Here is a 15873-nt window from a genome sequence, read left to right as displayed (position 1 = left end):
AGGAGGCAAGCATATACAATGGAGAAAAGACAGTCTCTTCAATAAGTGGTGCTGGGAAAACTGGACAGCTACATGTAGAAGAATGAAATTAGAACACACCCTAACACCACACACAAAGATAAACTCAAAATGGATTAGAGACCTAAATGTAAGACCAGACACTATAAAACTCTTAGAGGAAAACATAGGAAGAACACTCTGACATAAATCACAGCAAGATCTTTTTTTTTTCTTGCAGTACATCCTTAAAAAACTAAAAATAGAATTACCATATGACCCAGCAATCCCACTACTGGGCATATACCCAGAGAAAACCATAATTCAAAAAGACACATGCACCCCAATGTTCATTGCATCACTGTTTACAATAGCCAGGTCATGGAAGCAACCTAAATGCCCATCAACAGACAAATGGATAAAGATGTGGTACATATATGCAATGGAATAATAGCCATAAAAAAGAACGAAATTGGGTCATTTGTTGAGACATGGATGAATCTAGAGACTGTCATACAGACTGAAGTCAGAAAGAGAAAAACAAATATCATATATTAACACATATATGTGGAACCTAGAAAAATGGTACAGATGAACCGGTTTGTAGGGCAGAAATTGAGACACAGATGTAGAGAACAAACGTATGGACACCAAGGTGGGGGGAAGCAGCGGGGGGGTCGGAGTGGTGGTGTGATGAATTGGCAGATTGGGATTGACATGTATACACTGATGTGGATAAAATTGATGACTAATAAGAACTTGCTGTATAAAAAAATAAATAAAATTCAAAAAAGAAAGAAAAAAAACAAAACGAAAACACAGCCTATGGAATGGGAGAAAATATTTGCAAACAATGTGACCCACAAGGGCTTAATTTCCGAAATATATAAACAGCTCATATATCTAATGTCAAACAACCCAATCACAAAATAGAGAAAAGATCTAAATAGACATTTCGCCAAACAAGACATACACATGGCCAAAAGGCACATGAAAAGATGCTCAACGTCACTAATTATTACAGAAATGCAAATCAGAACTACAGTGAGGTACCACCTCACACTAGTTAGAATGGTCATCATTAAAATAACAAATGCTGGAGAGGATGTGGTGAAAAAGGAACCCTCCTACACTGTTGGTGGGAATGTAAATCGGTACAGCCAGTATGGAGAACAGTATGGAGGTTCCTTAAAGAACTAAAAATAGAGCTACATATGATCCTGCAATCTCACTCCTAGGCACAGATCCAGAGAAAACTATAATTTGAAAAGATGCATGCACCCCAATGTTCACTGCAGCACTATTTACAATAGCCAAGACATGGAAGCAACCTAAATGTCCATTGACAGAAGAATGGATAAAGAAGATGATGTGGTATATATACACAATGGACTATTACTCAGCCATAAAAAAGAATGAAATAAAGCCATGTGCAGCAACATGAAGGGACCTGGAGATTATCATACTAAGTGAAGTAAGCCAGACAGCAAACGAGACATACCATATCATATCACTTATATGTGGAATTCTTTTGCCAATGGTACAAATGAACTTTTTTTCTTATTTTTTTATTTTTTTTATTTTTTTAACATCTTTATTGGGGTCAAATGAACTTATTTACAAAACAGAAATAGACCCACAGACATAGAACACAAACTTATGGTTACCAAAGGGGAAAAGGTGGGGGGGATAAATTAGGAGTTTGGGATTAACATATATATACTACATATAAAATATGTAACCAACAAGGACCTACTGTATAGCACAGGGCACTATACTCAATATTTTGTAATAACCTATATGGGAAAAAACATCTGAAAAAGAATAGATGAATATATGTATAACTGAATCACTTTGCTATACACCTGAAAGTAATACAACATTGTAAATCAACTATAATTCAATTTTTAAAAATACTGTCAAAGTGATCAAAAACAAGGAAATTCTGAGAAATTGCCACAGCCAAGAATCGCTTAAGGAGACATGACAACTAAATCTAAAGTGGTATCCTGAATGGGATCCTAGAACAGAAAAAAGGATGTCAGGTAAAAGTTAAGCATATTAGTTTCCTAGGGCTGCCATAACAAAATACAACAGACTGGGTGGCTTAAACAACAAATATATTTTCTCACAGTTCTGGAAGTCCAAGCTCTAAATGCCAGCAAGGTTGATTTCTGTTGAAATCAACAAAACAGCCGCCTTCTTACCGTTTCCTCACATGGCCCTTTCTGTGTGTGTATGTGCTCCTAGTGTCTCTTCCTCTACTTTTAAGGACATCAGTTCTCTTGGATTAAGGCCCTACCCATATGACCTTATTTAATTTTAATTACCTCCTTTAAAGGCCCTATTTCCATATACAGTCATATTGGGAGTTAGGGCTTCAACATATGAATTTGGGGGGAATGTAATTTAGTCCACAATACTAGGGAAATCTAAATAAACTTTACTTAATAAGATATCAGTGTTAGTTCATTAAGTGTAAGAAATGTACCATATTAATGTAAGATAGTAATAGGGAAAATTGGTTTAGGGGTATAAGGGAACTGTACTATCTGGTCAGCGTTTCTATAAATGTAAACCTCTTCTAAAAATAAAAGTAAAATAAATTTTGAGAAATGTTTTTTTCCAAGAGTAAGAAGGTAATGATCTTTCTCAGTAAGACGCCAAAACTATGTTAATTGAAGCAGTGGGAAACAGTACAGGGTAGATTATTCAAGAAATGAAATTGGGACAACTAAGAACTATTTGGGGAAAAGAAATTACAATTTTATCTTACCCAAATACTAAAAGAAAATTCTAAATTGATAAAAGATTAACAAGTGAAAAAAGAACTGTAAAAGTGCTAGAAGAAAATACAGGTGGATATTTACATGGTCTTAATGTGAGGAAAGACTTCTTAAGTATGACTCTAAAGACAGACTTAAAGGAAGACACTAGCACTGTATAAAAAACTGTATAAAGTTCTGTATGGAAGCAAAGAAGGAAGGGAAAAGGAGGGATAGACAGAAGGAAGATAGGAGGTGAAACTCAAAAAACAAATGACAAAGTCTGTTTGTAGTTTATGTGATAAATAAGGATTTATATTCTTAATATATTAATTCTCACAAATCCATAAAGAGAAGATGAGTATGCCCTTTTTTTTTAATGGGCAAAGGACACAAATATACATGTTGCAAAAGAAATACAAATAGCCAAAAACATTATGGGGGGATGGGGAATGAAAACAAAAATCAGTTTATTAATCAAAACAAAGTAAGGCACTCTGTTGATGAATGAATTGGTATATCCTTTTGAAGGGAAGTTAGATCATATATATCAAGTGCCTTAAAAGTGTACAAATCTTTGACCTAAGAATTCTACTTATAGGAATTTATCCTAAGCGTTAGTAAAGATTATTCCAAATGACAGAAATATCTTCAACTAAAAATGGGGGTTTGTCAGCATGGGAAGCTTAAGAACTGGAGCTAGGGCATAGCTGGGTCAGAGTTCAGCCAATGTCAGGAATCTCTGTCATCTGGCTCCATTTTCCTCTCATTCCATAGGCAGGCTTCCCACCCAGGAGGTGGCCTCCAGAAGCTCTGGGCTTATGTTTCCATTATGGCCAACCCCATAGTTCCAGAAAAAGTCCTGAGCCAGTTCTGTTTGACCTTGCCGGATTCAAATGCCCATTCCCTGATCTAATCACTGGTTAGTCTGCACAGGCCTATACCATGTGTTCCCTTCCTCAGACAAGGACAAGGGAGTCCCAACCACATGGGCTGACAGTGGGGAAGGGTCATTTCTGAAAGGAAAAGACCAATCTACTGAAAGAATGTTGAACCAGCGCCCCCCGCCCCGAAACATTTACTACAAATAAGAAAATCCAAATATTTTTCACACAGATATTATTTGCAGTAATGTTTGTAAAGGTAGAAATTTGAACAAGACTAAGAATCCTAATATGAGGTGGATTTTAAATTATCTGTAGGACCAAATATTAGGCAATGAATACAATGATGTAAAAGTATAGTTATTAAAAAGATGTTTGCGGTGTAGTTCAGTATGAAAAGCAAATTGTAAAATATATGCATTATGACCCATTCAAATATATAGTAAGTTCCCCTACATACCAACAAGTTCTGAGAGCACATTCGTAAATCCAGTTTGTTCGTAAGTCCAACAAAGTTAGCCTAGGTACCCAACTAACACAATCAGCTATATAGTACTGTACTGTAATAGGCTTATAATACTATTTGCACAGATAATACATAAAAAACAAACACAAAAAATAAAGACAACGTTTTTAATCTTACGGTACAGCACCTTGACAAGTACAGCAGTCCAGTACAGCAGCTGGCATACAGGGGCTGGCATCGAGTGAAGAGGCAAGAAGAGTTACTGACTGGAGGAGGGAGAGGAGGTGGGAGATGGTAGAGCTGAAGGATTGTCAGCAATAGGAGGTGAGGGCAAGCTGCAATCTCACTCACGCCTGACGTTGATGGCACAGGGTCTGGTTCCTTGCTGGCTTCAATTTTATCTACCCTCTTGAAAAAATGATCCAGTGATGTCTGGGTAGTAGTTGTGTTCTTCCTCATCATAGATGACATGGTAGCACTGGATTGCATTTTGAACGGCTGCTGCAACCTTCGTGTACTGTTCTACGTTCGGGTCCTGTGCCTCAAAAAACTAACAGTGCCTCCTCAAATAAAGAAAATCCCCTTGCCATTTCCTGTGTCATGAATCTCTTCGGTTCTTCAGTTACTTGTTCTTCCTCTTATCTCTCTTAGTCCTCTCTCTCTGGGCCTCCAATTCCATCAGGTCTTCTTTAGTAAGCTCCTCATTATAAGAACGAGCGACGTCTTCCATCTTTTCGCCTCGCTCCACTTTCTCAATTATTTTCACTTTTGTTTCCATCGTTATTGCTTGGGGCTTCTTAGCAGTACCAGCTACATCACAGCTGCTTTTACGCTTGCTTCCAGACATCCTGGGCTTGAAATAAAGATACCGTACTACTATACTCTATACAGTACTGTACAGTAAAGTACACAAGAGCACAACCACTTGTAGAGGATGCACACACGTGATAATGTACGCCACACACGTGAACTAACTTACATGATTGGACAGGCGAATGCACGTTCACATCTGCGAAAGTTTGCAACTTGAAGGTTCATATGTAGGGGACTTACTATAAGCATATATACATATTTAGACATGCATAGAACAAAGTGTAGGAAGTGATGTGCCTGTATGTTTACAGTAGTTATTGATAAGCTATGGAGTTACAGGTAATTTTTTTGTTTTTTCTTTTTGCCTCTAAGGTTTGCTTTACTTTGCACAAAGAAAAAACATACAAAGACAGTGAATGTATGTTAATCATGCTATGAAAGTTGTAAAAATAAGATTTCTATAATTCTTTCAATCTATAAATAGCTTCTGCCCTTTCAATGGCTTATGGCATAGTGTAGACAGGACATATTATAAATACACATATAAACCTACAGTTAAGTGAGATCAAATAAGTTTTGTATGATAATGTACGTGAAAACACTTTGAAAAAGGGTATGAAGTTTAATAGAATAGTATAAAAATGATAAATATATACAAGATCACTTTATATTAACACCCATACACACAAAATACAAAATAAGTTAAAATGGTGTTTGGACCACAATTGGAGGCATGATGTTTGAACCTCGTTCTAACTATGTAAATATGGTGCTTATTACCATACCCTCTTCACAGATAAGGAAACAGAGACCTGAAGAGCAATGTGACTTTCCTACAGAAACACCGAATGACTGCATTTTAACTCAAACCCAGGTCTTCTGACTTCAATCCGCAAAAGCTTCCATAAAAGGCATTAGAGAAATTCAAAGGCAAAAGTAGGTCCTGAGGCCCAAGGCAGTCAGATTTTTAGTTGGAAATGGCAGTTAAATTGGGCCTTGGAAGCTCAGGGGACTTAAACCAGTGGGAAGGAGGTCGTAGGGCATTCCAGAGAAGTGACATGGACAGAAGTATGCTGTGGCCCATCTCTGATACAGAGCAGGGTGTGGTTTTTTCAAAGGATCAAATGTGGGTTAAACTTAAAAATTATTTTGTCTCACTGAAATTTCTTTTAAAAAAAGCCTGTTTTTGCTTTTCAAATACAAGTCTCCTTTCAAGCCCTCTCCCACCAAAAGAAAAAAAAAAAGAAAACTTATAAACTAGATCATTTAAGTTTCTATCCATAGTCCCTTAAGAACGATAACTTAAGTAATAATCAGGGATTATTTAGTTGGGTTTCTTAAGAATTCTAACTGAACAGAGAAATGAGAAGCTGTCAACACACTATACTAAAGACAAATTATGTAGGTGACAAAGTTTCACAAAGAAAGGCAGGACCTTTCAACCCAAGTTGAAGGCTGTCTGAGGACAATATATGTTTTTTTTTTTCCCTACCTTATACCTCTAAAGCTGAGTACAGAAGACAAATACCAATCATTAGGCAGTTTAACTGGCTCATTTGAGAAAGATCTGTTGGAGTTTTATAGCATAAACTTAATGGTAGTGGAAATATGTTATTTTAGGTCTTAGACTATTAGCCTTTTCTCTAGTATTGTAGAGTCTGAAAGAAGAGTTAATTATCTGAAAGGTTTATAAACATCCAGTTGAGACCTGAACAACGTGGAGATTTAAGGCACCCACACTTCGTGCAGTTGAAAATCCGCTTATAATTTATAGTTGGCCCTCCATGTACCTGGTTCCTCCATAGGAACAGTTCCACATCTGCACAATCAACCAGCCACAGATCATATAGTGTTATAGTGTTTACTGCTGAAAAACTCCACATGTAAGTGGACCCTGCCCATTTCAAATCCATGTTGTTCAAGAGTCAACTGAAATTGCTAAATAATTTGGAATTATCTATTGATACTCAAGGAGAAAGGTGAACAAAACCAGGTTTTTAGAGGTTACTGTCTACCCAGAAACATGTGTTCATTCAGCATTTATTGAGGGCATTCTTCTTGTCAAGGCTTGGTGACTGGTGTTACAAAGGCCAATAAAACAGAGCCATCTGCAGTCTAGTGAGGGAGGCTAAACTAAGACATGTACAGAAGAGGACCTTAACCCTCCTGGAAAAAGAGCAGGACAGGCCAGGAGAGGATTCAGGGACTGGTTTCCAGAGGGGATGACACCTCAACTGAAGCAGGGAGAGAAGTATATCACCATACAGAGGCAGCAAGGAGGCAGGAGAGAGCACGTTCTATACAGGAAACTGCAAGTAATTCAGGATGTCTAGAGCATACGATGTGAAGATGACATAGGAGCTTAGAGAGAGGAACAAAAGCCAAGTCATAGAGGCTACATAAGAAATTTGAGTTTCATTGTTTAGACAATAGGGAACTACTGAAGGATTCAAAACAGGACAGTTTTCATGGCTAAATCTGAATTTTTGAAAAATACATATGTAACAGAAAATACCTGGATATCATCATCAATCATAAAGGCAGTCCTTAGTAATTTGATGCCTGCGAAGAGACTGCCAGACATCCATCCTTAGAGTGTCAGGCTCTTTGGCTCTGCTCCTCTTGGACCTCCAGCTGAATGGTGTGTCCCTACCTAGCATCCTCATTTTAGGATGTATAGGAAGAAATTGGGACTAATTCCAGAGAGCAATGATTAAAGGCAATAAAGGGATAAAAATTTACAGTGAAAATTAATTGCCTTTTTGGGGTTTTTTTGCGGTACGCGGGCCTCTCACTGCTGTGGCCTCTCCCATTGCGGAGCACAGGCTCCGGATGTGCAGGCTCAGCGGCCATGGCTCACAGGCCCAGCCGCTCCGCTGCATGTGGGATCTTCCCGGATCGGGGCACGAACCCGTGTCCCCTGCATCGGCAGGCGGACTCTCAACCACTGTGCCACTAGGGAAGCCCCAAATTGCCTTTTTTTTTTAAAGCAAGTGTTCACCTAGTAGAGAGGTGTCTTTTCCCAAAGAGGCTCCCACATGGCTCAAGACATTTTTGGAACTTCTTTTCTAATTGCATTATAGGCCAGCCTGGGAGCCACACAGATTATCATTCTTGTCTCTTTATAGTTGCCTTTTCAAAATGCTGTATTCCAAAATAAGCACTGCCCGATCTGATTTTTTTATCCTATTCACTAGACTTAGCACTGAATTAACTTTTGATTTATTCCTGAAGTTAAATACATCTTCACAAGATGAAAGTTTGTTACCTCTGAAGACATGCAGTCAAGTACCTGGTCAACTACTTACCAGCTACAAGTTTCTTGACCATGAATCTCTCAGGTTGCCTGTGAAATGGAGGTGAATAACATACTTCCCACCTACCCCACATAGTTATTGTGAAGACAATACCAGACATGTGAAGGCTCTTCATAGACTGCTGTCAGAGGATGCTCTTCTTATTGTGCCCTCACAGTTTGCAGGCAGTTCCAAAATGTACATTTGTTCTGGTGCCTGTGTGCTCATCTCCCCTAACAGATTGTTCAGTTTAGGAGAGCAGGGCCTGGGTCCTATTTGGTTTTATTTCCCTGTTGTCTGACACTGGGTCTCACACATAAAAAGGCTCCAATATTTGTTGAATGAGTAATTCAGTGTAGCTCCTTGCCTTTTCCTCAGACTACATTTAAGAAATGGATAATACACTTGAGATTACTCAGTTAAAATAGGCTCAGCAGCCACTTAAGCTTCTTTAAGTATGTGAGTAGTTTGTCATTAGGAACCAGCTGTCCTTCATCTCTGAAGAGGCCAGAACAAATGGCTAATGAACTCAAGCTGAAAGCCTAAAGACTCTTAAACTTTAATGCTGTGGTCCTAACTTTGGCTGTATTTTTAGATCACCAGGAAAAAAACTTTAGATTACTGATGCTAGAGCCCCATCCTGAGACAATTAAATCAGTACCTCTAGAGGTGGAGGCCCGGTGTTGATAGTTTTAATAACTACCCAGGTGATTGTAATGTGCAGCCTGCGTTTGTTGCTGGGCTCTGGGATTAGACTTTGAGAAATATTGCCTTAAAAGAAATCCTATCTAGTTCTACATTAGGTACCATAGGAAGTGGGAAAGAACATAAGGCATGCTCCCACCACAGTCTACAAGGAATAAAAACTAGCCATCACTGATCTGAGAGCAGTGGAAAAGCAGCAATCAGTGTGTGCTGAGCTATGAGAGGTCGTGGAAAGGTAGACCTGTGAAGAGCTCCAGACTTTCTGCAGAACCTGTTAGACATTTTAAAAGTTTATCATGGGCTTCCCTGGTGGCGCAGTGGTTGAGCGTCCGCCTGCCGATGCAGGGGACACGGGTTCGTGCCCTGGTCTGGGAAGATCCCACATGCCGCGGAGCGGCTGGGCCCGTGAGCCATGGCTGCTGAGCCTGCGCGTCCGGAGCCTGTGCTCCGCAACGGGAGAGGCCACAACAGTGAGAGGCCCGCGTACCGCAAAATAAATAAATAAAAGTTTATCATAGAAATAAAAGACAGTCCCTGCCCACAAAAGAAGGTTAACTGTTAGGTTAGCAAACCAGCTAGTTCTAGCCAGAGGTCCTGGCCAATACAGAGGGTTTAAAGGCTTTGATTCCCAGCACCAATCACCATTCTGAGTACTGAGAACTCAACTGTGAACAAGACTCAAACTGTCTCAAATAACTGATGTTCACAACTAAGTGAACAGGCAATTACAAAATGGTGAGGGTTGATGAAAGAAACAAAATTAAGTTGGTGAGATAGGAAGATCCAGTCATTTGAGGGTTTTAAGGGTCGGGCTCAGCTATTTCAGTGGATTGCAATAGCCGATAGTTTCTGGTCAAAGGGATGCTAAAAGGAGATATATAAGAAACATTATTTTAGAACCTTTGGAGGTTAGAAGAAGGAGAAATAGTACAGACATAAAATAGTTAAGACACCTACAGCAATCTAAGGGTAGAGTGGTAAGTTCCTATGTTAGGGAGACTTGGAAAGGGGAAAGAGTGTTTTATAGAATTTCTGATGAAAAAGATAGCTGTTTATATTACATAAGCATAAATAATTTAAATGCATTTCAGTCTGAAATGACTTATTAATATTGGAATTCTATATTTCACTTACTGTATGTCTGAGAATTATACCTCTCTTGCTTTCCCGATTAATATTAACTGCTGTCATATCTTAATCTACCTTACAATTGAATGAGAGTTTTTAAAAATGGATGTCAAATTAGTCAAGGTCCAGGTCCTTTTCGAAGACTCTCTTGTTTACTTTTGTTTATAATTCCACACAGTCTCATACAAAAAAAGAAAAAGAATAAACTTACTTGTTTTGGGGCTGTACCCCTCAGGTCTGCAAGCCTTGTAGTTGCCCAACCGTGAGACCAAAGAAAGAGCCTGGAAACAGCGAAAGAGACATCCAAGGTGTACTGGATAGGGAATCTTACAAGTCAGAAGCAAAATGTCCTGGAGCGACACCCCACCTATAAGGCAGACGGCAGGCAGGATGCAGCAGCAATCTTAGCTACTGCAGGGGAGAAGGAGGTTACCATTTATAGGGGGAATTGATGTCAGGTTGGCTCATCAGTTACCAGGGAAACCAGCAGAGGAGCATGTCCCTCTCAGCCCCTCAGGTTAACAATCGTCAGTGGGGCAGATGTTTCCCTTTGATAACCTAGCTTGGTGGAGTGGTTCTGGTCTAAGTATTAGAATGATAACCACCTGGGACGGGGCAAACATGTAGGCAGTTAGCGTTAAGGCTCTGTGATTAAGAGGGAAGATCAGTCATGTGAGTAGGTGAAGTAGGGACTGGTTGAGCAGGGGATGTATAGAGAGCAAGAGAACCGCCATCTTGAGTGGCCTGGTCATACACATCCTCTATGAAAATGGTAAGCCTCCATATTTCTATAACCACTAAAGTCAATGTTCTTACTTGAGAATCTGATCTTATGAAAAATTGTTATTAATCAGAACTAAACTTTTGTCTTTGCCTTCAAATGAACAAGTTCTAAAATTTTCATATGTAAATGATCAGTGTGTGATTCCAAAAGCTTCACTGCTCTTGTTGGGCCAATTCTATGACCAGTCACAGAGTGGATAGTATTGAGTTATTGGTACATACAAGATTGTAAACTACCAGACCTTATTATGTACTTGAATTAAGTCTGTATAATAAGTCTGCATGTGTATTCTCACAGGAGACTGTAAATGTGGGCATGCTTTCAATTCATGCAGTCTGTGATTTATGGAGGCACACAGGTCAGGAGTTTATTATGCTGAAAATCATAATAACTGTTTTGTTTTGCTTTTTAAAATGAAGTGACCGAAGCATGTTGAAAGATAAATGGGTGAAGCGTTTTGATTATGTTTTTGTTTCAATCAAAGATTAAATATTATGCTGAGTAACCAGCCATGCTAAGCATTATGATATTAAAGCTGAAGTAATTTGTAAGCTGATAGCCCCTTCTTTCCTCTGGGTTTAGGTTTGTTATTAATCAAAATGTTGGACTTGTTTAGTGCAGTGGTGTATGAAACAAACAGTTGAAAAAGACCAGCTACTCTACAGCTTTCTGTTCTCCCAGATTTGTAGGAAGATCTGTTTCTTTTGTGGACTTTGTGCTGTTGTTCCCATGTCTAGATTTCACTTCTTACATCAAAGCCAACTAGATCTAGTAGTTGTAAGATCCTCTCATGGCATAGAAAGGAGGAAGTTGCCTTTTTTATGGTTTTATTTGACAAATTCTGGTAAAGTCACTTTTGAAACACGGACAGTCCCTACTAGAAATGATTATAACAAAAGACCCATCTGTCTTTTGGGGCAGAGAAAGGGATAATTTTTAGAATAGAAGAATGTGTCTATGGAGAAGTATTAATAAGTTAACTAATATAGTGGGTTTTGTATTTTTATATCAGTATAGGAGTACGGAATAAAATTGTTTTGAAGAGAATAAGATTCCAGCTATTTTCTGGTTTGGGGTTAGGCATCAGCACAAATCATTTGGAAAGCTGCTGCGCACTTACTGAAATACAGTGTAGGAGTCTGGGCTCCCCATGACGTGTGATAAGGACCTTTAACAGGACAGTCCTGCCACACTTCTAAACTTAGTCCTCATCAGGGGTAATACACTTACAATTTCTGAAGAGCTCACTCTAGGGAATGCTGCATAGATTGTAAGGAGTATCAAAGAAAAAGACCACCTCTCAATACCTGAAAAAAAAAAAAAGCTCAATTTATTACTTTAATAAGAAAGAGCTTGCTTTTAGACACAGTCTCTCTGAGCAAAGCAGGTTGCAAACCTTACGTAGAGTTTTGGGGTCAGGGATTGTTTAGGGGTTAATAGCCTCAGAAGCACCATTATTCAGGAGAGACTGCTGGTGATTGGCTGGCTTTCAGAAGCATGTCACTGGCGTGGGTCTGCCACTGATTGGCCAACTTTCAAAAGCATGAGGCTGTCACTGATTATTTGGCTTTCAGAGGTGTATTTACTGAAGTGAGTTATCACTGATCATTTTGGCCTAGGCAAGTCACCATTAATTGATTAAATCCTGTTTGATTGATTCAGTCTGGTTATAGTGGTCACTTGCTACCATGGCTGGAGAATAATTATCCTTTTGCTAGGAGTTGGGGCTTGTTTTATTCTCAGACGCTAATACTCAAACAGTGTAGAAAATTGAAAGCACAAGAAAATCAGACTCTGAGTACTCCATCTAAATAAGCAATAATCCTATGCTGCACTTTCTAAATGAGGTTGTTTCCAAGGTTAAGTCCATGGAAATAGAAAAAGTCAGCAGTTCTCATGTGTGATATTGCATGTTATGAAATCTGATGCAAATAATATATTATTAATAATAAAGTACAGAGATGCAAATGTGCTTTACCTCAGTAAATAAGAGTAGACTCTAGTTCATCCACATAATAATGTCACTCATACTCATTGCATTCTAATAAGCTTTTCTGGGAAGGAAGAGGTGGTAAGATAAAACTTGTCAACCTGGTGAACAGTCAGCCCTACCGAACTCTTTGCAATTGTAGTATCATTAATATTGTAACATTTCATTTCCCTCACAAAATCGTTTTAGGATTCTTCAAAATCTAAGTATATCCATGGGAATTTTTAACAAAATTAAACTTCCCTCCGCATTTGTGGTACTGCAGGAAGAAAGGGTAGGGGAATCTCTGCTAGTACCTATTGCCCAATCCCTGCTCATATAGGGAAATAGAAATCACTGTAATATGTGGGTTTCATCTGCAAGTTACAACTGACATGTGGGGAGTGTTAACCCTTCAGGCGGTTTATCCCCATCTGCTGTGATAAAGTGTTGGGTACGCCTATTTTTTAAATTGCTTAAATATTTAGTGGGGAAAGCCTTAGTAGTTTTGTTTATATATAAAAACTGATCTTTCCTCTTTCCAGATTCATTCACCTGCCCTAGAATCTGGTTTTGGGACCTCCCTATTTATTCCCGGCACCTCCTAATGGGAGGCAGAGCTAATCACTTACATATTTCTCTGCTGCTAAGCATAGCCAGCTTACAACCACTTAGGATTCAAGCACATGTTGAGACCTTAAGACCAGTAAGCATTTGATAAAGTAGGAAAGCAGGGTGGTTAGATTTGCTGTAATCAACAGTAGGAGGAGGAGGTTAGTCCATGGAGCCGTGCCAAAAGCTCAGTTTCTTTTTGTACAAAAATTTTTTTAAACTGAGCAATTCCCCAGAAAAGGGATTCATAACACCATTTGAACAGGAATTTTCTGAACACATTCCCTACTTGACCCATTTAACTACTGAAAACAAAACAAAACAAAACCAGATAGGGCTGGTTTAATGTCGGGAGTTTTGCTCTGCAACCTGGCTGAGTGTGCTCTTTAAAGGAAGCTGGAAGAATGTTCTCTGAGTTTAGTTGAAGGAAGACTTCTGGGTAGAACTCTTTTAACCTCCCATCAGGAAAGGAACCTCGAGTGAAGTCTGAAGCAGAGAGACTCACTACTAGAAATACAAACCAACAAAACAAACTCCAGACATGTTTTTCAAATTTAAGTGTTTTCTGAGAAGTTGGCATCCATGTGGTATAAGCACCAGTAAACAATAAACCCATCTTGGTGTTTTGTACCCTTTTGGTTCATCATGCCAAGACAAGTGTAGTGTAGAATTTCTACTTTCAGTTCTCATGCAAAAATCAGTGAACCATCTCTCTCCCACTTTAGGATGTCGCATGTACTTCAGTTTGAGGATAAAAGCAGAAAAGTGAAAGACGCAAGCATGCAAGATTCAGACACGTTTGAAATCTATGATCCTCGGAATCCAGTGAATAAAAGAAGAAGGGAAGAAAGCAAAAAGCTGATGAGAGAGAAAAAAGAAAGAAGATAAAATGAGAGTAATGATAAACCAGAACTAGCTGGAAATGTGCCTGCAATAAATGGCCTTAAAACAGCCATTGTTCCCAACAGCATCACTTAAGGGTGTGAAAAGAAGCATTTTTGAACTTGTCGTCTGGTTTTGAAAAACAATTATCTTGTTGTTATGTAAATTGTGGAATGATGTAAGCAAATGCTTTTTGTTACTGGTACATGTTTTTTTTCCCCTAATTGAGCTTTTATATTGCTAAATCTGAAATAAAATCACTTCCCTTCTAGTTTACATGTTAACCATTTGCAGAATGTACAAATCTGTATCTTTTTACCCTAAAATATGTGACGGCTTCATTTTCAAATTTTTTATAAGACATCTTTACAGAAAGAATATTTAAGGGAAACCTCTTTGGCATTCTGTTACCACAGCACTAACTTTGAAATATGATTTTTAAATTATGTAATATAAAGATTGACGGTTTTGTTTTGCATATAAATATCTAAAAATAGCCAAATCAGTAAGACTCAATAGCCTTAAATCTTAAGAAACCCCTAAGTGAATGTTCACGCCTGCGTCTAGGCCAATGCAGTCAAGACGATAACACACTAAGTAACGTCAGCCAAGCTTATTGCACACCCTGGCCTGACCCCAGGCTACCGGCTCACTCCTCTGCCCTTCTCAGCACAGCAACGGCAGGAGCACATGCAGAGGTCCCATCCTGGCAATAGAACTTATTAAGAATTTAGCCTTTTATGACAATAAGTCATGCTGGTTATTTAGTCAGTGTTTTCTAGAATCTGAATGCCAAGATTATACCACAGGTTAACTTCCAGTTAGTTACCTAGTAAAACCTCACCAGCCACGTCTTTTCAGGTAGTGTCTCATCAGCTCTCTCTTTTGAAGTGGAATCCAATAGGCTTTCTTTAGAGCGCCTGCTCTCACAACGTAGCCCCAGACGCTACACTAGAGCAGCAGCAGCAGCACTTACAGCCATGTTAGAAATTCAAATTCCTGCCATACTACCCACCACCATTATCCCCATCCAGACTAATGGATCTGAAACTTTGATCATAGAAGGCTTGTTAAACAGACCGCTGGCTTCGCTGTTGGTGATCCAATCTTTGGAGACTGACAATATCTAGTGAAGTTAAAAATGTTCATATCCAGTGATCCAAAATTTCTAATCCTAGGTCTGTTGCCTAAAGAAATTCTCACACATTGCTCAAGGGGACCTGTACTAAATATTCGTTGAAGCATCAACCAAAGAGTGGATAAATAAGTTATTATACATCCATGCTATGGAATACTTTGTAAGCGGTGAAGATTAATAAACCAGAGTTGTGTGTACTAGTTTATCTTAAAAATAATGTGAGGAATAGGCAACCTCCTATATAAAAATTTAAAACACACAACTCACCATTATATATTGTTTACAGATGTATACATGTAGCAAAAGTATGAAAACATAAAAACTAGTGGTTACCTCTGAGGAGGCAGAAGGAATACACAGGGGGCTTCATTTGTGTTTGTAATGTTTTATTTCTTAAGATAGATGTTGGGTAGTCAAGCCTCATTATCCTCTTT

General features: G+C 38.7%; 1 protein-coding gene across 1 annotated transcript in view; it reads left to right on the top strand.

Moving 5' to 3' along the window:
* CWC27 (CWC27 spliceosome associated cyclophilin) overlaps positions 1–14585 on the top strand; it is a 220447-nt gene extending 205862 nt beyond the window's left edge. Inside the window, exon 14 of the mRNA XM_024753101.1 lies at positions 14145–14585. Coding sequence (XP_024608869.1) covers positions 14145–14307 — 163 coding nt within the window. The 3' untranslated portion in view covers positions 14308–14585. The remainder of the gene's footprint in view (positions 1–14144) is intronic.
* Positions 14586–15873: the final 1288 nt, after the last annotated feature.

Source organism: Neophocaena asiaeorientalis, unplaced genomic scaffold (genome assembly GCF_003031525.2).
Source record: "Neophocaena asiaeorientalis asiaeorientalis breed wild unplaced genomic scaffold, Neophocaena_asiaeorientalis_V1.1 scaffold399, whole genome shotgun sequence".
NCBI lineage: Eukaryota > Metazoa > Chordata > Mammalia > Artiodactyla > Phocoenidae > Neophocaena > Neophocaena asiaeorientalis.
Note: the sequence above shows the minus strand (reverse complement) of the source record. Positions and strands in the feature narration are given on the sequence as shown.